Below are 26631 nucleotides of genomic sequence, written 5' to 3'. Positions count from 1 at the left end.
AAACAAATTAAGTGGTGTCTTCCCCTTGTTTTGTTTTTCGTTTTATGTCATGGACGACCTTGTCATCCTCGTGCTCCTGCTGGAGCAGGGGGACCACTCTCTCGAGGACCACACTAACAACTTTGTGTTCCTGGCTAACCTCACACACTACCCGGACAACTGCCTCTGCTTGTTCTATCAAGCAAGACTGAACACCACCACACGAGCGCAGTTGTCCAGGGAAGGTCTTCGAGAGAGCATCACCACCTTCAACGAGTGGTTGCTGCTGTCCTGCAAGTCACATCTGACTGTGGACATCGTGGACGACAACACCAGCCCCACTTGGGACCCAGAGCCCAGTCAACTACCACCCCGTGGCGTGGAGCTGCCCGTGCCCACTGCAGATGGAAAGCCAGAGCCTGCCGCGGTCATTGAGCTATCGCCATCAGGAGCGACAGAGCAGACGATCGCCCCAGAGCCTGAGCCCCAAGTGTCTGACCAGGTGCGAGAGCCGTCAGCACAAGCGACGGTGGATACAGCTGTGGAGACCGCGGCGGCAATGGAAAGCCCCACCCATGGCACCACCACTGGCGGTGAGCACAAACTGGACCTAGGAGATTTATTAGACTTTTACTCAGAGATACTCGTCCTTCAGTCATCACCCGAACTGTTAGCCTGGGAAAATATCCGACCCAACCTCCCTCTCCCACCACCTCTCATAGACCTGTTCCCTTCCTCAACGCCCATTCCGCAAGATCCCGTCAGCCTCTCTGCTCACCCTCAGCTCACTATCTGTGGCGTGGGCTCGCCATTGGTCTGCCCATCTCCAGCTCCATTGGGGTCGAGTCTGGAAGATCCCTTGACTCCGGCTTTAGCCTCCAAGGCTCAGACACCGCCTCCGTCCTGCGACCCAGCGGCTCCACTATGGCTTTCAGCTCTCTCATCCCTCCGGCTCCACCTTTGTCAGTTATCCCCCTTCCTCCACCTTGGGACTGCGCCCCAAGTGTCTGACCAGGTGCGAGAGCCGTCAGCACAAGCGATGGTGGATACAGCTGTGGAGACCGCGGCGGCAATGGAAAGCCCCACCCATGGCACCACCACTGGCAGTGAGCACAAACTGGACCTAGGAGACTTATTAGACTTTTACTCAGAGATACTCGTCCTTCAGTCATCACCCGAACTGTTAGCCTGGGAAAATATCCGACCCAACCTCCCTCTCCCACCACCTCTCATAGACCTGTTCCCTTCCTCAACACCCATTCCGCAAGATCCCGTCAGCCTCTCTGCTCACCCTCAGCTCACTATCTGTGGCGTGGGCTCGTCGTTGGTCTGCCCATCTCCAGCTCCATTGGCCTACAACTCGGTCGCCGAAGCCTCTGGATCCGCCTTTGTCCTTTCAGATCCTCGGCTTCACCCTGGCTCTTCAGCTCTCTTTTGCCATCTCGGGCATCGTCGGTCGGCCCCCTGGAGCCGTCAGCCCTTTCCCCACCATGGCTCCTCCCTCTGTCGGCTCCTCCGTAGTCCACCATCGTGACTGTGGCCTGGGTCCCGCCTGGCTCCTCCTGCTCCCGCCTGTCTCCTCCCTGGCTCCTCCCTCCGTTGTCCCCACCCTGGACTCTGTTAGTCGTCCTCCTCCCGAGAGTCCGTCCTCCCCCCAAACCTCCTCCAGTACTGTTTGCCTGCCTTAATGCCAGCCCTTCGCCATACCCTATTACCATCCCACATCCACTCCTTTGTCCTCCTTCCCAAAACACCCGATGTACTTGTTACATCGTTAGAAGAATGGCATCTACGCTAATATTAGTCTGTTTCTTTCGTATTCCGAGGTCACTGTAGCCACCCAGATCTAGACTGTATCCAGATCAGATGGTCACTGCAGCCACCCGGATCCAGTCCGTATCCAGATCAGATGGTGGATCAGCACCTAGAGATGACCTCTACAGCCCTGAACGTCAGCGTAGACCAGGACAACTAGATGAGCCCCAGAGACTTATCCCCAGTGAAGATCCTGTCTCCTAGACGGCCATTGGGACAAGACCATAGGAACCACATGAGTCCTTTGCATAGAGGTGGAAAGTAACGAATTACATTTACCCGCGTTACTGTAATTGAGTAGCTTTTTTGTGTACTTCTACTTTTTAAAGTCATTTTTTAAATCTGTAATTTTACTTTTACTTAAGTATATTTTGTTTGAAGTATTGTACTTCGCTACATTTTAAAACACATTAATTACTGAGTAAAAAAAAAAAAAAAAGCTCCCTGGAAACTGCTGCAGTATATAATGGGCAGGAGAACAAACTGGCACTAAAAATCACAAGAAAGATGCAGATGGACAAGACGTTATGGTGCAGAGCCAGCTGAAAACCAAACCCTGTCGTATTCTGCTGAAGTTGAACTCAAAGGAAATTAAGTGAACCCCTGGTCATGTTTATGCTCTATTATGCAGTGTAAGCTGTGTTTTCCTAGGGAGACCAAACTAGCAGCTTATAAAATCTCGACATCAACCCTTCGCAAGCATGTAGAGGTAAGGTAGCAACTTGCATCAAACAAAACACTCCTATAGAGTGCGAAGCCTAGTAGATCAGACTAGTGAGTGCGCGCATTTGGAGTGTGTTCTTTCACTGCATGATTCAGTCTATTAAAATGTATTTAGAATGATCACAAAATTGAAGATATAGGGGCAGAAAATATACATTTATATAATTTCATATAGTAAATCAATATCACGAAGAGTGCCATTTTTTTTCTCCAAAAATCAGCATGATTACATATAGATATTTTTTTTGTTTTGTTTTTTTACAACAGTTCAATAAACAAGACATTAATTTAAGAGACTTGCATTTTAGACGCCATATTGCCTGTTTTTGCTCTATTTCGACAACAATTATTCCAAACACAGCCACCATAGCACAGTTTTGCATCTCTGAGCAACATGACGGTGTTTAGTTCCTGAATAAATCGTTTAAATGATTAGGTTCAGTTGCAATGACTCACTTATTAACAGTGACTTGGTGATGCCTACTGGCGGTTTTAATTTTACATTTAAAGTATCTTTTTATTATTATTTTTTTTTTATTTAAAATGAGTATTCAACATTTTATGTCTTATATATCAAAACATAATTTCTGCATTTGTAACTGCAGGTTAAATGCATTCATGTCCTGCATTAAATAGTCTGTAAATACATCTAAATGCCACTTAAGAAGAAGCTTCTGCGTTTCCTCTGCAATTGCAATGAATTTTGTTGATACTGATTTAATTTGCCTGGTAACAGCCCAAATGTCTTATTATTCTAAATAACTGATTCCTTTAATTAAAAACAACTAGTTTGAGATTTATAGGCCTATCCCAGGGGTGTCAAACAGCCCTTCCGAGTTTAGTTCCAACCCTGCTCCAACACACATACAATGTAGTTTTCAAATAATCCTAAATGATTAGATTAGCTGGATCAGATGTGTTTAATTAGGGTTATATCTATACTGTGTAGGGTTGTGGCCCTCCAGGAACTGAGTTTGACACCCTTGGCCTATCCCATTTTTGCTTCCCTCCCACTGTTAAAAAGTAATTTTTACTCTAGAGTAAATTTTAAATGAGCTACTTTTTTACTTTTACTTGAGTAGATTTTTAGACTGGTACTTTTACTTGTACTTAAGTAAACTTTCATTAATGTAATTGTACTTTACTTTTACTTGAGTAAAATATGTTTGTTCTCTTTCCACCTCTGCCTTTGCACAATCGGACTCTGCTGCAGCCTAGACAGAGGTACGTTTTTTTTTTCATTTTTTTTTTTATATCTTCTCACCAAAGCTGCATTTTCTTGATCATATATGTTTACCATTCAAAATAAATGTTTTCTATTCTAATATATTTAAAAATGTGATTTATTCCTTTGATGGCAAAGCTGATTTTTCAGCAGTCATTGCCTCAGTCTCACATGATCTTTTAAAAATCATTTTAAAATGATGATTGGATGCGTTTTTCAATGCAAATTGTGTCAAAGCAGCTTTACATCGGCTTTATATAAAGCTGGGTGGCTTTATATCAGCTTTACAGTATTTAGACGGGGAAATAGTTTGTCGAAATAGTGTCATTCTCCTCTGGCCAGACAAAATAAGCAGTTCAAATCTAGGCCCAGAGTTTGGGCGCTAAATAGGAAAACTATCTCCCGCCCGCAGTTGATTTTGATTATTCTAGGTATTATCAAATGGCCAGAGTTTTGAGATCGCAGCGGACGTGAAGGACTATAATGCGATAAGAGCTCACTTAAATACTAAGGTGCCAAACCATTCAGGGCTTTATAGGTAATTAGCAAGATCTTAAAATGTATACAATGTTTAATATGGAGCCAGTGCAGTGTTGACAGAACCAGGCTAATGTGGTCATACTTCCTGGTTCTAGTAACTCTAGCTGCTGCATTTTGTTTATTAAACGTGCAGAGCAACCACCCAATAAAGCATTACAATAATCTAGCCGCGAGGTCATGAATGCATGAATTAATGTTTCTGCATTTGACATTGAGAGCATAGGTCATAATTTAGATATATTTTTAAGATGGAAAAATGCAATTTTACAAATGCTAGAAACATGTTTTTCGAAGGTTTTTGCTATCAAAAAGTATGCCTAGGTTCCTAACTGATGACGAAGAATTTACAGAGCAGCCATCAAGTATTAGACATATAGCGTATAGCGTAACGTGACATTTTTAGAAAACCAGACTAACCACATTTTCTTATTTAATTCATAATTTGTGAATTGCTGGGCAGTCGTGGCCTAATGGATAGAGAGTTGGACTTGTACCCTGAAGGTCGTGGGTTCAAGTCTCCGGTCCGGCAGGGATTGTAGGTGGGGGAGTGAATAACCAACACTCTCTCCACCCTCAATACCACGACTGAGGTGAGACCCTTGAGCAAGGCACCGAACCCCCAACTGCTCCCTGGGCGCCACAGCATTGGCTGCCCACTGCTCCGGGTGTATGTTCACTACTGTGTGTACATTTGGTGGGTTAAATGCAGAGCACAAATTCCGAGTATGGGTCACCATACTTGGCCACACACCACTTCGCTTTCCCCTTTATTGGCCTGATTTAGTGTTTCCTTGAAGTCCTAAAAATATGACTTCTACTCAAAAGATGTCAATGATTCTAATACTTTGGGATTAAAATAGTATTGAAAATATGAAAGTATATGAAAATATGAAAGTAAAATATGAAAATATAGTTTCCTAAACTATAGACGTTGGAGGTCTGCTTTGAGGGACTGACACAATAATTCCTTATTACTTTTACCATGTTTTTACTTGCTTTGAGTGTTAAGATTTCATAGCAAGGGACAAAAGGTTTGTCCAGAATGTATAAAGAGTGCCAGAGGAACATTTTCAGCTCTCCAATCTACCCAACCTTTCATTTCATACCCTCATTTACTACTAAATGATGAGAGAATGATGGGACCATTAGACAGCAGACAGAAAATTAGGAGCCCTCCCTCAATCTGAGCCAATTTCAAACCAAAGTGTCCCTCTACGTGCTCTCCCTTGATGGGTTTCTAAGTTTGACAGGGTTTTTTTCAATAGGGCCAATAGAAAAAAGCTGAAAACCATGAAATGGCAGCTTTGAAAAATCCAAGATGAGAAAGATAACTGTAATTAATGTGCCCGAGAAAAGCGTTGACACACAAACTGTTCCACATACTGAGGTTCAGACAAATTATGACACAGTTGTGATAGTCAGCGGATGTTCATGTACGTGACAAATGCCCCTGCTCCATTCCATTATTTCTTTATTAAACTACAGATCAGTGCTCTATGATGCTGCAAGACTGTGTGCCAAAGGCTACTGAGAAAGTGTTAGTATCAATGCTTAGATACAACTGAATTAAAGAAAAAGTGCACTTAATTATTTTCAGCATATACTGAAACAAATGACTTTTTAAATCTTTTCTTCACACAATATTACTGTATGACTTAAAAAGACTTTTGAAATGTAGTGCACAATTCATATGAACTACTTTTATGGTACTTATAGGATCTTTTATGTTCATTATGTTCAAACATCACATGGGCTGTTTTACAAACTAAAAACTATCCAAACGTTTGTTTCTAGAAGTATACTGTTCTAAAGTTTGAGGTCGGTAGCAACCATTACCTCAGTCTTTTGTGTCACACATTCCCTCAGAAATCATTCTAATATTCAGTTTTGGTGCTCCAGATACTCTTCTCATTATTACTGATGTTATTATCAACAGTTATTGCTTAATATTTTTGTGAAAACTGTGATAGTAATTTTTTTTCATGATTCTTTGATGATTAGAAAGAACAGCATTCAGCTGCTAAAAAAAAGAACAGAATTCAGTTGAAATCTTTCGTAACATTATAAATGCGGAATAAAAGTATTTTATTTATATATATATATATATATATATAAACTCTTATTGACTAGAACTGTGACAACTTTCATTGTGCTAACTTTAACACATTAGCCTTATTCATTTATCACAGCAGACATTCTTTCTCTCCTGAGACAAATATCAAAAGTCAAAGGCAACATCGTTCCTGGTTTCAGTTGCTGTTCTGCGACCTCAGATCCTAACGCCCCTTAGCTTGCAACTGAAGTGATGGTTATAAACAAGCTTAATCTTTTTGTTGTTGTTGTTGTTTTAATGACAATAAAAATGCTACATGGTAAAAAGTTGTGATAAGATGCTTTTCAGCTCTACAGGAATCTACGTTACGTATTTTTATGCCAGTTAAAAACTGTCATATTTTCGTTTTTCTTGACTATATTCTACTCTTAGTCTTTCTTCTCTTAATCTGACCTTAGATTTAAACGGTTCTCTCTCACTCTCTTTTTAGGGCAGATGTGCTTTTAAGAAACACCTCTAAAAAGAGCATGCAAAAGGAGCAATTTGGCTAGTTTGGCTACCCCTTCCTCCAAAAATACCTGTCCTGCAGTGTTCTATTTAAATATTGCAGTGTCCTGCAGTGTTCTATTTTATATCTAAAAGGCTTCCGAGGCTAAACGATTGATTTGTGAGAGGAATAGATAAAGCTCAGATCCTGTGTGCTACAGTCTGTGCGCAAATTTAAAAAATGCCACCAGAAGAAGCCTTACCTCAACCTTGGTTGTGAAATGCTATTGGCTATTGTGTGTCTTGTGACTGATTGTGTCATGCTACGAGAGTATCTTTTTGAATGAGATGTGAGCATGTAAACAGAGTGGAATCATTTTCAGTGATTAAAACCATATGTTTTACTCTCTTCTTCGCATAAAGATATTGTATGTCTTCAGAAGACTTGGAATGCAACAGGACTTTTGTAACGCTTTTATACTGCTTTTTTACGGTCAGTTTTTTCCATAAATGTGACTGTACATTTATTTGACTGTGTGTGTTTTATATTGTTCAGAGGTGGGTAGGTTTAGGGGCAGGGGTGGGATTAGGTGCTCCAATTAAATTTTAAATTTATGTTAAATTATCTTTTTTACAAATGCATGCAAACCATTAAATTAAGACAAACAACTGAAAACAAGGAGGACCCTGCACGTCAAAAAGAGACGCTAAAAGGATACCCCTGTGCGTCGAAGAATTATGCTAAAGGGGTACCTTGAGCGTCAAAAAGCGACGCCAAGGGGTCCTGACCAAGCATCAATATGTGACGAGTTGGGAGTGAGAACGTGTTGGCGAGACATGTTCTGACAGTAACTAGTTTTAACAGTGCTTATTGGCAGTTTCAAAGAACTGCTCAAGGTTTGGCCAACTTTCACTTGTTTTACTCTTACCTATATATTTGGAAGTTGTCTTCAATTTGTGAACAGTTCAGAATAAATGAACCGCAAAACAATGGCTTTTTCAGCCATCTTTGATGCATATTAACCCTTAACCCTTAAAACACACACACACACACACACACACATCACAATATTAGGCAGCACAACTGTCAGCCAAACATGGCTGCTCAAAATTCATTGGCACCTGGCTCATTTTCTTCCTCTGCTAAGTATGTTAGAATCCTGACATAAAGATAACATATATATGATTAAGACATCTCGCTCTAATCTTACGGTTCATCCTCAGCTTGTTCCCTCTGTCCTGATGAATTTTGTCAGAGATTTCCCGCTGGACCTCTCAATCACCAGTGAACTCAGAACTCAGTTTAAAAAATACAGCAGAAACACATATTCGCCTATTCAACACAAATGGGGAACCGCAACTTGCACTGTTTATGTTTAAGATCATTCTCTGATGCACAGAAGTAAATAATGTCAACTCCAAAACCCCTGCAGATCAACAACACTGATCCTTACCCCAATTAGATAAACAGTGAAAAAATGAGACGTCAAACTGGTCGACTTTGAAACATTCATTAATGTTTGCAATGCCTTTATTTTTCATTCTTACTCATCCGAGTCACTCACTGTCATATTACATTTTCTCAATTATAATGAGAGTGTAAAATTCAAGCCAGTCAGAGTTATGTTTCTCTCCCATGCATCTCAGATCTATAGTCTAAGATATATTGATGGAGATAACACAAATAGAGAGACAGATGAAAGCATGTTATACACACACCTCACCTGGATGGATTGTCCTATCCACAATCATTCCAAAAACTTTATAAAATTTTACAATTATATACAATTTGCACATGCTTATTTGTGCATATTCTGCCTAGACAAAATATAACATTTAATAGTGACAGCATATAAAACATATATAATACAACTTAAACACAATCCTATATCATTTACTTTGTCAGCAAATGATGGATATAATTTAAGAATGATGATAATAATGAAACGAAAACCAGCATCAAAGGATTCTGAACATTTTTACATCTCTGAAGAATACAAGTGAAAGTGTTTACATCTTACCAGCTGTTCGTACGTTCGTACGTTCGTACATAATTTATCCAAACATAAAAAAGAAGTATGTGTTAAAAAACTTATACGACATACAAATAATGAATACTACTGAGATCAAGTAGCACATTCTGATCACAATTCATGCATTAAGTAAATTTAAGACTTTAACCGTTAGAAACTTTTTTGTTTTTTTGAATGAAGTTCAAGCTGCTTAAAAAATTAATCATATCATGTCTAGGCTCAGAAAAAGCATTAATCTATTTAGGTTCAAATTAATCCTCTCTACGTCCCATTAAGCTTGCAAGGAATGTATTAAACTTATTTATCTTGATATAAACAAAATGGCCTTACTTCTAAAATACTTCTTTGATACATATTTCATCAAAAAAATCCAAAATTCAAATACAACGTTCTAGATGATAAGCTCAGCCACTTGTAGAGTCAAACGCATTTGTAGGTCATTTTCAGGAAGCTGAACTCCCTCCCGTCCTTGCCCCCCCTCCCCTCTTTCACCCCCATTTAACACCGCAACACACTAGGAACTCTGACTCTGTGCAACACACTAGGAACTCTGACTCTGACTCTCTAACCCCCCCCTGATCACTACCTATCCAACATTGACTGCAAATTACCTCTTCGGATAGTCTGATAAAAAGCTATCCGAACTTGTCACTTTAACAGACTGATAAGCTCTTCTTGCACTACACTCATAACAAAACAAAACAAAAAAATCTGTACAGTTTTGTTTTTGTACATTCAACTGGTTTGCACTCCATCTATTCTGCCATGTGCCTTATGCACTTTATCTATCTCTCTTTTTTTATTTTCTACAATGTCCTCAAACTGATAAGCTCTTTTGCACTACAAATATATCTACACAGTGTTGTTTCTATTTAACTGGTTTTGCACTCTATCTGCCATGCGCCTTATGCCACTTATCGATCTAATTCTTATGTTTTTCTACAATATCCTCATTTGTATATTTGTATAGTTGTATGTACATATGTTTAAACTGTATTTATCTGTATCTGAACGTGTTTAATGTTAACTGTATGCACCAAGGGTCTGAGAGTAATGCAATTTCAATTCTCTGTATGTATGTGCTGTACATGTGGAAGAATTGACAATAAAGCTGACTTGACTTGACTTGACTAGGTCATGCTATTTTAAGACAACAATCTTTGAATGGCCACTGAGCTTGCGAAATCATAATTTATTCATTAAATGCTAAATTACTACATTCACCAATTTTAGATAACATATTTCTGAACAACGAGAGAGCAGCAGGTGTGGATCTGGCCTGAAATTAGTAGGGAAGCCTCATGGGAAAATAAGACTGCCTCTGAAACAACTCATGTTCAGAGCAGAGAGTTTGCACCCTGTGGACCTTACACCAAAGCAAAACAACAACAACAACAAAAACTGTACTCTAAAAAAAAAAACCTTCTCAGTTTCTATGAAGTGTTGTGATGTCTTTGTCAATGTCAATGGTCCTTTGATTACTGTCTTCTAATAACTCCCAAATCAACAATCCGCTCATTGATCTGACTGCTGTTAGCTCACACATTTCAGTTTATTAATTCATCCATATATTCTTTAATAAAAACAACCGCTAAATACATGCAAAATGTATGATTTTGTTGCTTAAAAACTGCTACCCCTTCAAAAGTACTAAATGAGTGAGGCATCTTATTTAACTTCCTGATTATGTTTCATTAAGATCTATTTTTAAATATAATGCATTATTCATCCACCCCTCTCTATGAACTACTGCACACTCAAGCATACCTGAATAATAATGTGTCTAGTTTTGTAAATCTTTAGGCACTGCATTTGCATATACATAATTCTATGAATTCTATGATGTATTTTTTATCCATGTTGGGCTATGAATATGCAAAACATGCATACTGCATGAAGATATAAAACACATTCATATGTAACAAGATACATACTTCAAAAGTCTCTAAATGAAACCTAATCAGGATACAAAATGAGATGTCTCACACACCTAGAACTCACTGTCTATGAAAGAGCGACAGACAGACAGATAGATATAACTATCAGTTTAGGCACATCATTATATTTCCTTACTGCTTTGTCATTACATTTCAGCACGGAAAATGTACCACATACAGTAAATGCAACCACTTTCCAATCACATGCCTGGAGGGAACTGGTGGGGTATGACCAAGGTTATGGGGTCCGCTGAGTGACAGCTAATCGATTATTAGGTTAGCACATTCATCTTTGTTAGAGTTGCATGCACCAATCAGTTTCTTTGGCTTATCATTTACAGCACCCTCACAGACCACCCACTGTCCTTTCACTGACTGGTTTATGCATATTGCACACAAAACTGGAATGCACTTAATTCCAAGCTTCAATGAGACTGAAAACAAAAATGTGTTTAAAATTATGAGTGTTTGTGAAGAGAAACCCATCACTGGATTTGAAATGTTTTGCATAATCCAGGTTGCTGAAAAAAAAAACCATTCATGAGTTTATTTATTTTCATAATTTTACTCTAGAAGGATTGCACTTCAGTGCATCACAAATTCCGTCGAATTTAATATGACAACCCCACAAAATAAAAAAATATGATCTCAGATTCTCAAACTTTGCAAGGGCTAATGCAGCCACCCTTGTTTTATTAGTTTTAATTAATGGTACCTTGGCTAAAAATATACAGTTCTATAATGAAATTGTAATTTAATTATAAATAATGCCAATAATTGGTATGTAATGAATGGACACTAAATCAATGCACAGTGTGGCACCTTATTAATACTGCATTCAGCTTTTTCACAACCAAACAAATGAATAGGATTTTCAACTTGTTCATTTCTTTAAAAAAAGTTACACATTGAGCATTTGGGAATTAATGATAATATGTTCACTGAATCCTTTAACCAGTTTATCAGAGACTAAAGTATTTTCAGCAGCTGCCTGGAGTTCAAGTTCAAATCAAGACCTTGTTAATGTGCTGTTCTTTAAAACTAGAAGGCAATTAATCATATACTGAGATAAAAAAAGGAAATCTAATATAATAAATTGTTACTTGTAACGAGGAACGATTTTTAGAGACTTCCACATCTCAGAATTTTTTCTTGGGAAAAAGAGTCAAGTCTCCTTAAGAGGTCCCAACAATATCTCAAATTGTGCTCAGATTTTCAAAAGTATCAATGAAACTTCAGGGATATTAAAGGGAACTCGCATTTCTGAGCTGTACCATTCAAAGCATCTGAGACAGTTAAATTAAACACGATGTAAATAAGAACTACATTATTTCTCATGTTATAAGGAAAAAACCTTTGAGCATTAAAATGTTCCTTTGAGTATAATATTAGTATTGCTGAAGCAAATACGGCTGCATAAAACACACCATAACTTGACGAAAGTATACTTATAATAAACAGGTGGGATGACAAAGCAGTGTGTTTTGCTGGCAAGATTAATGTAATGCTATGTTTATGTGGTATTGCAAAACTCATAATCAGAAGAAAGCCTTGTGAGATATTTTAAATTCGCTGGATTGCTGATAGAGAATCCAGCCTCTAAACAACACTCCCAGTCTTATCTCCAGCTAACAAAACAATCACAATCTACACTGTTGAAACAATTCACAAAAGATACACAAAATAAGTTTTCTACAAGTCAAGGTTGGCACCAAAAGGATTAAAAAAATCACTTTGAGAAAAGCTTATATGGAGACAAAAGATTATTTGAAATAGAATAAACTGTCACCATAATGGACGACTGTCTGTGGTGCAGCGCTCTAACTTCAGTTTCCAAGATTAATATGATGCTAAATCAAAGCCACACACCATTATCGATGACAAAATGTATATGAGCCCACAGATGGACGCTCTGTTCCTGAGGGACTTGGATTTTACAAACTGACAAAGCTCTTGAGGTTCAAAGCATTCATGGCAAAAAAACGAAACAAATGGCTTTCTTTGTGGCATCACCCAGAGTCAAAATGTGCCCATGTTCCTATCTTTCATCCTCATGAGAGAGTGGATGAGAGAGAGACAGAATGAGATTGACTGCGGGTGGGCCCGCATCTCCACTTTCGGTTTATATAGAGATTCAATTGTTTATCCAAAATTTCATTATCTATCAAATCTCCAAGGCACTTTTTCTTCTCTTTCTAGTTTGAAAAAATACTTTTATCATCTTTCGAGAGCTCAAGTACATCTTATCATTTAGGTAACTTGGCCTTTCATCTATATCCAACTTTTCAGCGAACAGCAAGAGCAAGTGTCTTCATGCCAGGTGCTAAGCCTGGATAATTCATGCCTATTGTTTACAGCGATATCCGACAGTGACCTTTCTGGCCCTGAAAAGGCTTTGATAACTCAGTTACGACAAGCGAAATGCGATAAGAGAAGTGGGAGTGGAATCTCAAGCATTTGGAATACCAATCGAGGGGATTTGGAAAAGCATTATAGAATCTCTCACTTCCTGTCTATCCTGTTCTGCTTGACTCAACACACAGGTCTAAGCAAATGTCTTAAGATATTATGTACACGGTGACATTTCCCTTCGTCCTGACCTTTTACAGTCTAGTGCTGGCACAACGGCTTTTAATCTCCCCCCTGTTCTCCATTGTACATAGGCCGCGAAAGCGAGTAAGACAAGGTTAAACACGGTGCCTACCGCTGTAGGGGCCAAATGATGACACTTAAGATTGAGTTTGATACAGTCTCTGTGACAGATGCCGTGAGACAGTTGCCAAACGGCTGGGCACGCACTGTTTCTGACAAGTATGACATTATCAAAACTAACCTGCAAACATAACCACTAGGGCTATTATAAAACACTGGTTAAGTAAATGATTACTGAGGAATCAATGGGAAATTACCACCTCTTCGCAAAGTAAATAGCACTGTGGGTTTTCTCTTGTAAAAATAAAGTCATTAACAATTGTTAACAAGTCAAAGAATGCCATTTGATTTTGAGGTGTGAGGATAATTAGAACTTAATTGGTGCTTCATCAGTACTTTGTCAGTAAATACCTTTGAGACTACTAGAAGATTAAAAAAAAGAAAAAATCAATTGGGGTTTGGGTCTGGAGTATGATGATAAACCAAGCTGTTTAACTATTAGGCTTTCCCTTTTTCAGAGAGATGGATGAGATGGTAAATTAAATATGACAATTTGTACAGATGAAAACTGCAGAAATCTTTGTTTCAATTTGACTGATTATGTATTATAATCAGCCTCCAGAAGTGGAAGCAAAGTCAACTGACATAGTTGCACCTCACAGACATAGAATGAAGAAAAGAGAGAGAAGCGGAGAAAAGGAGCAGAAATAGTCTGAATCCGAAAAGAAGAAACAAAGCACAAGAATCAAAAGATGAGATGCAAAACAGAAGGATAGGAGGAGAAAATATTGCAAGAATAACAGATACCAGGGAAAAAGCAGAACAGGGACAATACATTCTTATGCAATAGGATACCTCAAATCCTGTTTCTTTATTGCTGAAAACTCTAAATATCTCAGAATGTTTTATTTCAAACAATATTCAAATGGTTGGCTGAAAACAGGGCTCTTTTAAACCAGTACAACTATATATTAGCATGATTGTGAAAGTGATTTTGCTTATAAACAACAAATCAATAAATAAGAACTTTGCGTCCTGTCTACATCGGCATCTGTTGTGCTGTATGCATCACAGCACATGTTACAAATCCTCAGAAATAGTACAAGGCATGTCTACTGATTATGGGTTCTTTTTGCTTTTTACACGGTGCACTGCTCGCATCCAGTGTAGACAGGGTGTTATATCACTATTCTTGGAACGTTGCTCAATCAATCAGATTAAATGACCAAAAATAAATACATTTATTCTGTCTATGTGTGGTATTAAAAAATCGGTATCATGCAGTTTAAATATTGGTGTTGCCAGCTTTAGGTAAGCAAATCTATGCTCAACACCACTGGCTTACAGTACAGAGTAAAAAAAAAAAAAAAAACGTGTAGAATAGCACGCAGGGGAAATGAGAAGTGAAGGAATCTGAACTAACCACAATTCTCCTCATCTGCCTGATTCCCACAGTCGTCCACGCCATTGCAGTGAAGTAGCTGAGGAAGACAGGTACTGAGGTTTCCACAGGGGAAGTAGCCCAGCGGGCAGTGAGCCCTATCCTCTGATACATTAAACATGGTCAGCACCACTTCAGAAGAGACAAAGACAAAGAAAAGAGAGAAATTGAGCATTATAAATTCAGTCTCAGGTTACACTGTTGCATTTGTCTGTTTCTTGGACTGTGAAGTGTAGTACTTTAAAAGTATTTTTATTTTAACTATTAGTAATTCACAGTGATTTCATTATATATGAATTTAAATATGTTAAATCACAAGTCAACTTAAAATTGCATATTTTCTGGTAATATATTATACAGTAAAATATATCCCCAGACATTGTGCTGTTTTATAACATTTTCAATTATACAAAACGACAATATAAATGTTCTGTAGATTAAACATTATTTTGACAAGTACAACTGGTGGCCTCTGTATAAAAAAAACAATGTCAGACCTGCATGATAAAGAAAAACATCTAAAATGCATATTGAAATATAATAATTTTAAAGAATGAACATCACAAAGCTCTTGTGCTGCAGCTACTAATGACTGATAAAAATAAAAAGGTTTTATTATGTCATCATTTCATCACTACCTTCTGTATAACTCAAATTACTGCAAGTCATTCTCAAGGCAACCTACAGATCTATGAATAAACAGCCCAAAAGAAGTTGTGTGTCAACATGAAGAATTGCCGTGCTGTAGCTAAAGCTTTGGGGGCAGACGGTGCAGGGCGATTTATCACACAGGAGCTTTTCCACTTTCTTTCTTTTCTGAATGGGAGTAAAGCACACTAATGTCTAGGTTGATTTTTTTTTTTTTTTTTTTTTTACAACAGAAAGAAATTAGATACATTTGAAAGTCATCTTATTGAAAAGGTGGTGATTTTTTTTTATATGCTCAGCAATTAATTGCAATTTCCTATTCACTTAAAAGCAAACACATGATGTCTAAAAGATAATTAATAACTATTATACTACAGTCAATTTTTACACTATTAGTCTCCATTCACAGCTTATGAATGGAGGTCAATATCCAAGACTGTAAACTGTTCTGCTAATGTTTAGACCTGGTATAAAAGTGTAAAGCAAAAGGAGGGAACATTTTCTTAATCAGATCCAAAGTGAAATATGTTCTGCTGGGTTTCTAGTTAAACCAATAAAATAAAACTGCCATGATGCACACCATGGGCAAACCAAAAAAATAAAAAAATCTCAATGCAGCTGTATTGAGATCAAAACATTTATTCCAGATAAAGTTTATCCACTTTTGAGTGCCATTTATGACAAATCTTAAATCATAAGTACAAATTGGAGAACACAGACTACACTGAAACAATCAATAGAAGACATAAACTCTGTTATTATTAGGAGCACTATGGAATACATTCCTTATGGAATTAATTATTTGTGAGTCAATAATACCAAAGAACTCCCCAACAGATTTAAAAACGCACATACACATTTGTTTTTGCCTAACAGAGTTGAGACTTTATTGAATTCTATTGTTTTTATAGGCCTATACTAAATCCAAGATATTTCCTATCCCCTGACCTCTACTCTCCAACCAAACTTTGTATTTTTTATTTTAATTAGAACATTGTTTAGTATGTTTATGCAGCTGTTTTCCTTTTGGTGAATGTTGCCTGGTCCCCTCAGTTTAGACACTTAGGCTACTCTCTCACACAAAACCAAAGCGACGTGAACTGTGAACACAAGGTGTACAAGAAAAGAAATATGGGATGTATTTTATGTTGTGCACCTTACCTAGACAGTATTTTGCAGCATCAAATTTCTGCAGAATTTTGGCACAGTCTAAAATGTAGGCTACAGCGAGTATGTAGGTAGCACTGTAGGATTTGAGATGTAGCCAGATGTGGCCCTATAATTCCCATTACAGCGAATTTTGATAGTTAGATCATTCTCGTTAAACAGCCAAACTGATATACTTAAATTACTGAACACTGGAAAGTAGAGTCCGCATTAATCCAATTAAATCATTATTACGAGATCAAAGTAAACGTTTAGGAGAGCAGGGTATGCAAATACGCCATTTTTTTATTTTATTTTTTTTCCTTTTTCATGTAGGCTTGTATATATATACCAACAGCGTTTAAACAATTTTTCACTGAGCACAAAAATGTAGATTACACGCTGCGCTATGAGCTCGCGAACAGAAATCGCATTTGCTTGAAGAGGTAACCATAGCAACAGCGGTTTGATCATCATCCATTATAGACGGTAGCTTACTCTAACAAAATAGAAGTGCTCTCAACCTCTTAATTCCTTGTATATTTACACATCACCAAAATCTTTGGTGTTTGTTCAAGGTAAAACATAAACTGTGGCCAAGAAAAACCGATTGTGCGAAAAAACAAAACACAAAACAGATCTGCTTTTAAGTCACCGAGTAAATTGCACATGGCAATAAAAGGTTAATAGTAAAATAAAATTAATTAATATCCGCCAATAATCGGCAATGTATCAAAAACAACGAAAAATGCATTTTTTAATGCGACAAAAACTTGAGAAGATTTAAAAATATTTTTGAAATTAAAAGCACTTCAAACGTGTGAACTGTTAGTGAAAGTTGATCTGAGTTAGTTAGGCTATAGCCTAGGCTACATCATGAAATCAGACTGCTTTCTCTGACTGAATGGAGCGGGGTTAAGTTGGTTTTGTTTTCGATATTCGTGACACATTCGGCGATAAACTCCAATAACTTCAAAACGACTTGCTCTAAAAAAATCTAAACGGTATGACCGCCAAAAGGAAAAAACTGATCATGTTTCACAGCCTTCGTTTTCAGTATTTTCGCTCTATATAATGAGCACTGCCCCGCACAAGCCGTCGCAATGTGCATTAAGCCGGGAGAGATCGTTCTGAGCGAAGTTTTCAGTAAGGGACCGTGGGGAAAGTACTAGTTTTCTTCGTTTTTTTGCTATATCTCAGTGGGTGGTGTTTTTGTAATAGCTTCTCAGTTAAAGGGCCTATAGACATGAGACCAGTGCCATTCAATAGAGGGGGGCAGTGGACATATTTCACAGCTTTCCATTTTACCCCTACTGGTAGAAAAGGGAATTACATTTCCAAAATTAATATTATTTTTGTAATAACTTTCGTCATCAGGAAGATAGAGACATGAGACCAGTGTCCATCAATAGAGGGGGACAGTGGACATCTTTCACAACCTTCCATTTTACCCCTACTGGTAGAAAAGGGAATTACATTTCCAAAATTAACTTTCCTTTTGTAATAACTTTCGTCATCACGAAGATAGAGACATGAGACCAGTGTCCATCAATAGAGGGGGACAGTGGACATCTTTCACAACCTTCCATTTTACCCCTACTGGTAGAAAAGGGAATTGCATGTCCAAAATTAATAAACTTTTTATAATAACTTTCGTCAGCAGGAAGATAGAGACATGAGACTAATGTCAATCAATAGAGGGGGGCAGTGGACATCTTTCACAACCTTCCATTTTACCCCTACTGGTAGAAAAGGGAATTGCATGTCCAAAATTAATAAACTTTTTATAATCACTTTCGTCAGCAGGAAGATAGAGACATGAGACCAGTGTCCATCAATAGAGGGGGGCAGTGGACATCTTTCACAACCTTCCATTTTACCCCTACTGGTAGAAAAGGGAATTGCATGTCCAAAATTAATAAACTTTTTATAATAACTTTCATCAGCAGGAAGATAGAGACATGAGACCAGTGTCCATCAATAGAGGGGGGCAGTGGACATCTTTCACAACCTTCCATTTTACCCCTACTGGTAGAAAAGGGAATTGCATGTCCAAAATTAACGTTCTTTTTGTAATAACTTTCGTCATCAGGAAGATATAGACATGAGACCAGTGTCCATCAATAGAGGGGGGTAGTGGACATCTTTCACAACCTTCCATTTTACCCCTACTGGTAGAAAAGGGAATTGCATGTCCAAAATTTACTTTCTTTTTGTAATAACTTTCGTCATCAGGAAGATAGAAACATGAGACTAATGTCAATCAATAGAGGGGGGCAGTGGACATCTTTCACAACCTTCCATTTTACCCCTACTGGTAGAAAAGGGAATTGCATGTCCAAAATTAATATTCTTTTTGTAATAACTTTCATCAGCAGAAAGATAGAGACATGAGACCAGTGTCCATCAATAGAGGGGGACAGTGGACATCTTTCACAACCTTCCATTTTACCCCTACTGGTAGAAAAGGGAATTGCATGTCCAAAATTAACTTTCTTTTTGTAATAACTTTCGTCAGCAGGAAGATAGAGACATGAGACTAATGTCAATCAATAGAGGGGGACAGTGGACATCTTTCACAACCTTCCATTTTACCCCTACTGGTAGAAAAGGGAATTGCATGTCCAAAATTAATAAACTTTTTATAATAACTTTCGTCAGCAGGAAGATAGAGACATGAGACTAATGTCAATCAATAGAGGGGGGCAGTGGACATCTTTCACAACCTTCCATTTTACCCCTACTGGTAGAAAAGGGAATTGCATGTCCAAAATTAACGTTCTTTTTGTAATAACTTTCGTCAGCAGGAAGATAGAGACATGAGACCAGTGTCCATCAATAGAGGGGGGCAGTGGACATCTTTCACAACCTTCCATTTTACCCCTACTGGTAGAAAAGGGAATTGCATGTCCAAAATTAACTTTCTTTTTGTAATAACTTTCGTCATCAGGAAGATAGAAACATGAGACTAATGTCAATCAATAGAGGGGGGCAGTGGACATCTTTCACAACCTTCCATTTTACCCCTACTGGTAGAAAAGGGAATTGCATGTCCAAAATTAACTTTCTTTTTGTAATAACTTTCGTCAGCAGGAAGATAGAGACATGAGACTAATGTCAATCAATAGAGGGGGACAGTGGACATCTTTCACAACCTTCCATTTTACCCCTACTGGTAGAAAAGGGAATTGCATGTCCAAAATTAATAAACTTTTTATAATAACTTTCGTCAGCAGGAAGATAGAGACATGAGACCAGTGTCCATCAATAGAGGGGGACAGTGGACATCTTTCACAACCTTCCATTTTACCCCTACTGGTAGAAAAGGGAATTGCATGTCCAAAATTAACTTTCTTTTTGTAATAACTTTCATCAGCAGGAAGATAGAGACATGAGACCAGTGTCCATCAATAGAGGGGGACAGTGGACATCTTTCACAACCTTCCATTTTACCCCTACTGGTAGAAAAGGGAATTGCATGTCCAAAATTAACTTTCTTTTTGTAATAACTTTCGTCATCAGGAAGATAGAGACATGAGACCAGTGTCCATCAATAGAGGGGGGTAGTGGACATCTTTCACAACCTTCCATTTTACCCCTACTGGTAGAAAAGGGAATTGCATGTCCAAAATTAACTTTCTTTTTGTAATAACTTTCGTCAGCAGGAAGATAGAGACATGAGACTAATGTCAATCAATAGAGGGGGACAGTGGACATCTTTCACAACCTTCCATTTTACCCCTACTGGTAGAAAAGGGAATTGCATGTCCAAAATTAATAAACTTTTTATAATAACTTTCGTCAGCAGGAAGATAGAGACATGAGACTAATGTCAATCAATAGAGGGGGGCAGTGGACATCTTTCACAACCTTCCATTTTACCCCTACTGGTAGAAAAGGGAATTGCATGTCCAAAATTAACGTTCTTTTTGTAATAACTTTCGTCAGCAGGAAGATAGAGACATGAGACCAGTGTCCATCAATAGAGGGGGGCAGTGGACATCTTTCACAACCTTCCATTTTACCCCTACTGGTAGAAAAGGGAATTGCATGTCCAAAATTAACTTTCTTTTTGTAATAACTTTCGTCATCAGGAAGATAGAAACATGAGACTAATGTCAATCAATAGAGGGGCGCAGTGGACATCTTTCACAACCTTCCATTTTACCCCTACTGGTAGAAAAGGGAATTGCATGTCCAAAATTAACTTTCTTTTTGTAATAACTTTCGTCAGCAGGAAGATAGAGACATGAGACTAATGTCAATCAATAGAGGGGGACAGTGGACATCTTTCACAACCTTCCATTTTACCCCTACTGGTAGAAAAGGGAATTGCATGTCCAAAATTAATAAACTTTTTATAATAACTTTCGTCAGCAGGAAGATAGAGACATGAGACCAGTGTCCATCAATAGAGGGGGACAGTGGACATCTTTCACAACCTTCCATTTTACCCCTACTGGTAGAAAAGGGAATTGCATGTCCAAAATTAACTTTCTTTTTGTAATAACTTTCATCAGCAGGAAGATAGAGACATGAGACCAGTGTCCATCAATAGAGGGGGACAGTGGACATCTTTCACAACCTTCCATTTTACCCCTACTGGTAGAAAAGGGAATTGCATGTCCAAAATTAACTTTCTTTTTGTAATAACTTTCGTCATCAGGAAGATAGAGACATGAGACCAGTGTCCATCAATAGAGGGGGACAGTGGACATCTTTCACAACCTTCCATTTTACCCCTACTGGTAGAAAAGGGAATTGCATGTCCAAAATTAATAAACTTTTTATAATAACTTTCGTCAGCAGGAAGATAGAGACATGAGACCAGTGTCCATCAATAGAGGGGGGCAGTGGACATTTTTCACAATCTTCCATTTTAGCCCTACTGGTAGAAAAGGGAATTGCATGTCCAAAATTAATAAACTTTTTATAATAACTTTCGTCAGCAGGAAGATAGAGACATGAGACCAGTGTCCATCAATAGAGGGGGACAGTGGACAATTTTCACAACCTTCCATTTTACCCCTACTGGTAGAAAAGGGAATTGCATGTCCAAAATTAACTTTCTTTTTGTAATAACTTTCGTCATCAGGAAGATATAGACATGAGACCAGTGTCCATCAATAGAGGGGGGTAGTGGACATCTTTCACAACCTTCCATTTTACCCCTACTGGTAGAAAAGGGAATTGCATGTCCAAAATTAACTTTCTTTTTGTAATAACTTTCGTCAGCAGGAAGATAGAGACATGAGACCAGTGTCCATCAATAGAGGGGGGCAGTGGACATTTTTCACAATCTTCCATTTTACCCCTACTGGTAGAAAAGGGAATTGCATGTCCAAAATTTACTTTCTTTTTGTAATAACTTTCATCAGCAGAAAGATAGAGACATGAGACCAGTGTCCATCAATAGAGGGGGACAGTGGACATCGTTCACAACCTTCCATTTTACCCCTACTGGTAGAAAAGGGAATTGCATGTCCAAAATTAACTTTCTTTTTGTAATAACTTTCGTCAGCAGGAAGATAGAGACATGAGACCAGTGTCCATCAATAGAGGGGGGCAGTGGACATTTTTCACAATCTTCCATTTTAGCCCTACTGGTAGAAAAGGGAATTGCATGTCCAAAATTAATAAACTTTTTATAATAACTTTCGTCAGCAGGAAGATAGAGACATGAGACCAGTGTCCATCAATAGAGGGGGACAGTGGACAATTTTCACAACCTTCCATTTTACCCCTACTGGTAGAAAAGGGAATTGCATGTCCAAAATTAACTTTCTTTTTGTAATAACTTTCGTCATCAGGAAGATATAGACATGAGACCAGTGTCCATCAATAGAGGGGGGTAGTGGACATCTTTCACAACCTTCCATTTTACCCCTACTGGTAGAAAAGGGAATTGCATGTCCAAAATTAATAAACTTTTTGTAATAACTTTCGTCAGCAGGAAGATAGAGACATGAGACCAGTGTCCATCAATAGAGGGGGGCAGTGGACATTTTTCACAATCTTCCATTTTACCCCTACTGGTAGAAAAGGGAATTGCATGTCCAAAATTTACTTTCTTTTTGTAATAACTTTCATCAGCAGAAAGATAGAGACATGAGACCAGTGTCCATCAATAGAGGGGGACAGTGGACATCGTTCACAACCTTCCATTTTACCCCTACTGGTAGAAAAGGGAATTGCATGTCCAAAATTAACTTTCTTTTTGTAATAACTTTCGTCATCAGGAAGATAGAGACATGAGACCAGTGTCCATCAATAGAGGGGGACAGTGGACATCTTTCACAACCTTCCATTTTACCCCTACTGGTAGAAAAGGGAATTGCATGTCCAAAATTAATAAACTTTTTATAATAACTTTCGTCAGCAGGAAGATAGAGACATGAGACCAGTGTCCATCAATAGAGGGGGGCAGTGGACATTTTTCACAATCTTCCATTTTAGCCCTACTGGTAGAAAAGGGAATTGCATGTCCAAAATTAATAAACTTTTTATAATAACTTTCGTCAGCAGGAAGATAGAGACATGAGACCAGTGTCCATCAATAGAGGGGGACAGTGGACAATTTTCACAACCTTCCATTTTACCCCTACTGGTAGAAAAGGGAATTGCATGTCCAAAATTAACTTTCTTTTTGTAATAACTTTCGTCATCAGGAAGATATAGACATGAGACCAGTGTCCATCAATAGAGGGGGGCAGTGGACATTTTTCACAATCTTCCATTTTACCCCTACTGGTAGAAAAGGGAATTGCATGTCCAAAATTAACTTTCTTTTTGTAATAACTTTCATCAGCAGAAAGATAGAGACATGAGACCAGTGTCCATCAATAGAGGGGGGCAGTGGACATCGTTCACAACCTTCCATTTTACCCCTACTGGTAGAAAAGGGAATTGCATGTCCAAAATTAACTTTCTTTTTGTAATAACTTTCGTCAGCAGGAAGATAGAGACATGAGACCAGTGTCCATCAATAGAGGGGGGCAGTGGACATTTTTCACAATCTTCCATTTTACCCCTACTGGTAGAAAAGGGAATTGCATGTCCAAAATTAACTTTCTTTTTGTAATAACTTTCATCAGCAGAAAGATAGAGACATGAGACCAGTGTCCATCAATAGAGGGGGACAGTGGACATCGTTCACAACCTTCCATTTTACCCCTACTGGTAGAAAAGGGAATTGCATGTCCAAAATTAACTTTCTTTTTGTAATAACTTTCGTCAATCATATGCTTGTTTACTCATAGGGACAAAAAAAATCCCAACCAAGTCAAAGTTGTAATACCGGTGTTGACATTTGGACCCCATGACTTAGGGAATACCAGTATAATACATAACACACACACACACACACACACAAAATGATTGTAATAATAATAATAATAATACAATAAATAAAAACATGAGTTGACTTGACCCGAGGGCACTTGAATAAAAATTATTTAAAAAGAAAACTTAAGGTAGGCCCTATTGTCAAAAACTGCCTCCCTCCAAATCATGTCATTTTTAACCCTGCCACACGTTAACCTTGTTGAATTACAGGATTGTTTTTTTTTTTCTGGTAAAGATTTAAGACCCTTCATGCTAGTAAGCAAATTTACCACAGAATATGGCAGCACAGCCCAGTACTCCACACTTCTTTAAAATATTTTAATACATTTCCTGTTAAGCTGCTTTGAAATAATATGTATTGTCAAAAGAGCTATGAAAATAGATGTGAATTAATCCACACAGAGCCGGGAGTGGTAACGTTTCTATTTAGAACCTAAGCATCCCAAGGAACACTTTTATGTTGAAATCGTTCTTTGTGTAACTGTCAAAACACCTCATTACTGATTTTCTGGCGCTCAGCAATCCAACTACACAGAGTGTCAACACACTCCCAACAGGTAAATGATTTTAAATTGAAGAATTAAATAATTTAAAAATTAATATTTTTTGTTTTTTGATCACATTTACAGCTGGGCAAAAAAGTATTTAGTCAGCCACCAATTGTGCAAGTTCTCCCAATTAAAAAGATGAGAGAGGCCTGTAATTTTCATCATAGGTACACTTCAACTATGAGAGACAGAATGGGGGAAAATAATCCATGAAATCACATTGTATGATTTTTAATTAATTAATTTGTAAATTCCTCGGTAAAATAAGTATTTGGTCACCTACAAACAAGCAAGATTTCTGGCTCTCACAGACCTGTAACTTCTTCTTTAAGAGGCTCCTCTGTCCTCCACTCGTTACCTGTATTAATGGCGCCTGTTTGAACTCGTTATCAGTATAAAAGACACCTGTCCACAACCTCAAACAGTCACACTCCAAACTCCACTATGGCCAAGACCAAAGAGCTGTCGAAGGACACCAGAAACAAAATTGTAGACCTGCACCAGGCTGGGAAGACTGAATCTGCAATAGGCAAGCAGCTTGGTGTGAAGAAATCAACTATGGGAGCAATTATTAGAAAATGGAAGACATACAAGAACACTGATAATCTCCCTCGATCTGGGGCTCCATGCAAGATCTCACCCCGTGGGGTCAAAATGATCACAAGAACGGTGAGCAAGAACTGCTTAAGCCAGTACATGTCCGGGCCCATCTGAAGTTTGCTAGAGAGCATTTGGATGATCCAGAAGAGGATTGGGAGAATGTCATATGTCAGATGAAACCAAAATATAACTTTTTGGTAAAAACTCAACTCGTCGTGTTTGGAGGAGAAATAATGCTGAGTTGCATCCAAAGAACACCATACCTACTGTGAAGCATGGGGGTGGAAACATCATGCTTTGGGGCTGTTTTTCTGCAAAGGGACCAGGACGACTGATCCGTGTAAAGGAAAGAATGAATGGGGCCATGTATCGTGAGATTTTGAGTGAAAACCTCCTTCCATCAGCTAGGGCATTGAAGATGAAACGTGGCTGGGTCTTTCAGCATGACAATGATCCCAAACACACCGCCCGGGCAACGAAGGAACGGCTTCGTAAGAAGCATTTCAAGGTCCTGCAGTGGCCTAGCCAGTCTCCAGATCTCAACCCCATAGAAAATCTTTGGAGGGAGTTGAAAGTCCGTGTTGCCCAGCGACAGCCCCAAAACATCACTGCTCTAGAGGAGATCTGCATGGAGGAATGGGCCAAAATACCAGCAACAGTGTGTGAAAACCTTGTGAAGACTTGCAGAAAACGTTTGACCTCTGTCAATGCCAACAAAGGGTATATAACAAAGTATTGAGATTAACTTTTGTTATTGACCAAATACTTATTTTTCCACCATAATTTGCAAATAAATTCTTTAAAAATCAGACAATGTGATTTCCTGGATTCTTTCCCCCCATTCTGTCTCTCATAGTTGAAGTGTACCTTTGATGCAAATTACAGGCCTCTCATCTTTTTAAGTGGGAGAACTTGCACAATTGGTGGCTGACTAAATACTTTTTTGCCCAACTGTAAGTGTGAGTAGCTCTGACAAGCTGAGGATACTTCTCTCCTCTTCTCCATTAAGTAAGTAATAAATATACTAAATTTATATGTCACAGAATCACCAGCCATGCCAGCCACGTATACTTTTAATTAGCACCACCTGCAATCACTTAACTGCACTGATTAGAAGGATATTCAGCTCATTCACTCAGCTGGTTTCGAGGTTGCAAGCTCCTCTGTGGCTCCTTACTTACCCACTGAATCCTGATCTTTATGTCCTGCACTTACCTGTTATACTGACCTGCTGGTTTGCCTGCTGGATTTACCTGCTTGGACTTTTAAGTTTCGTTTAGATTATTCTGGAGGAGATACTGAATTAAGAGTTGTTGACTTCAGTTAAGTGAGCTTCCAGTGACTGTTAATGTTCTGGCTAATTCTGCCTATCACAATAAAAGAAACTCCAATTGCCTTGCACTCGACTTGTCCGTCTCATTTATATTGTGACACCATACTGTTATTCTTTTAAATAGACTA

At 38.4% G+C, this 26631-nt stretch overlaps 1 protein-coding gene across 1 annotated transcript in view; it reads right to left on the bottom strand.

The window, feature by feature from the left end:
* Positions 1-26631, bottom strand: part of LOC306883355 (relaxin receptor 1-like) — an 84427-nt gene that overhangs the window by 42624 nt on the left and 15172 nt on the right. Inside the window, exon 2 of the mRNA XM_079438545.1 lies at positions 14867-15016. Within this exon, the coding sequence (XP_079294671.1) occupies positions 14867-15016 (150 nt within the window). The remainder of the gene's footprint in view (positions 1-14866; positions 15017-26631) is intronic.

This window comes from Barbus barbus, assembly GCF_936440315.1.
Source record: "Barbus barbus genome assembly, chromosome: 17".
NCBI lineage: Eukaryota > Metazoa > Chordata > Actinopteri > Cypriniformes > Cyprinidae > Barbus > Barbus barbus.
This window is presented reverse-complemented; position numbering and strand designations above follow the sequence as displayed.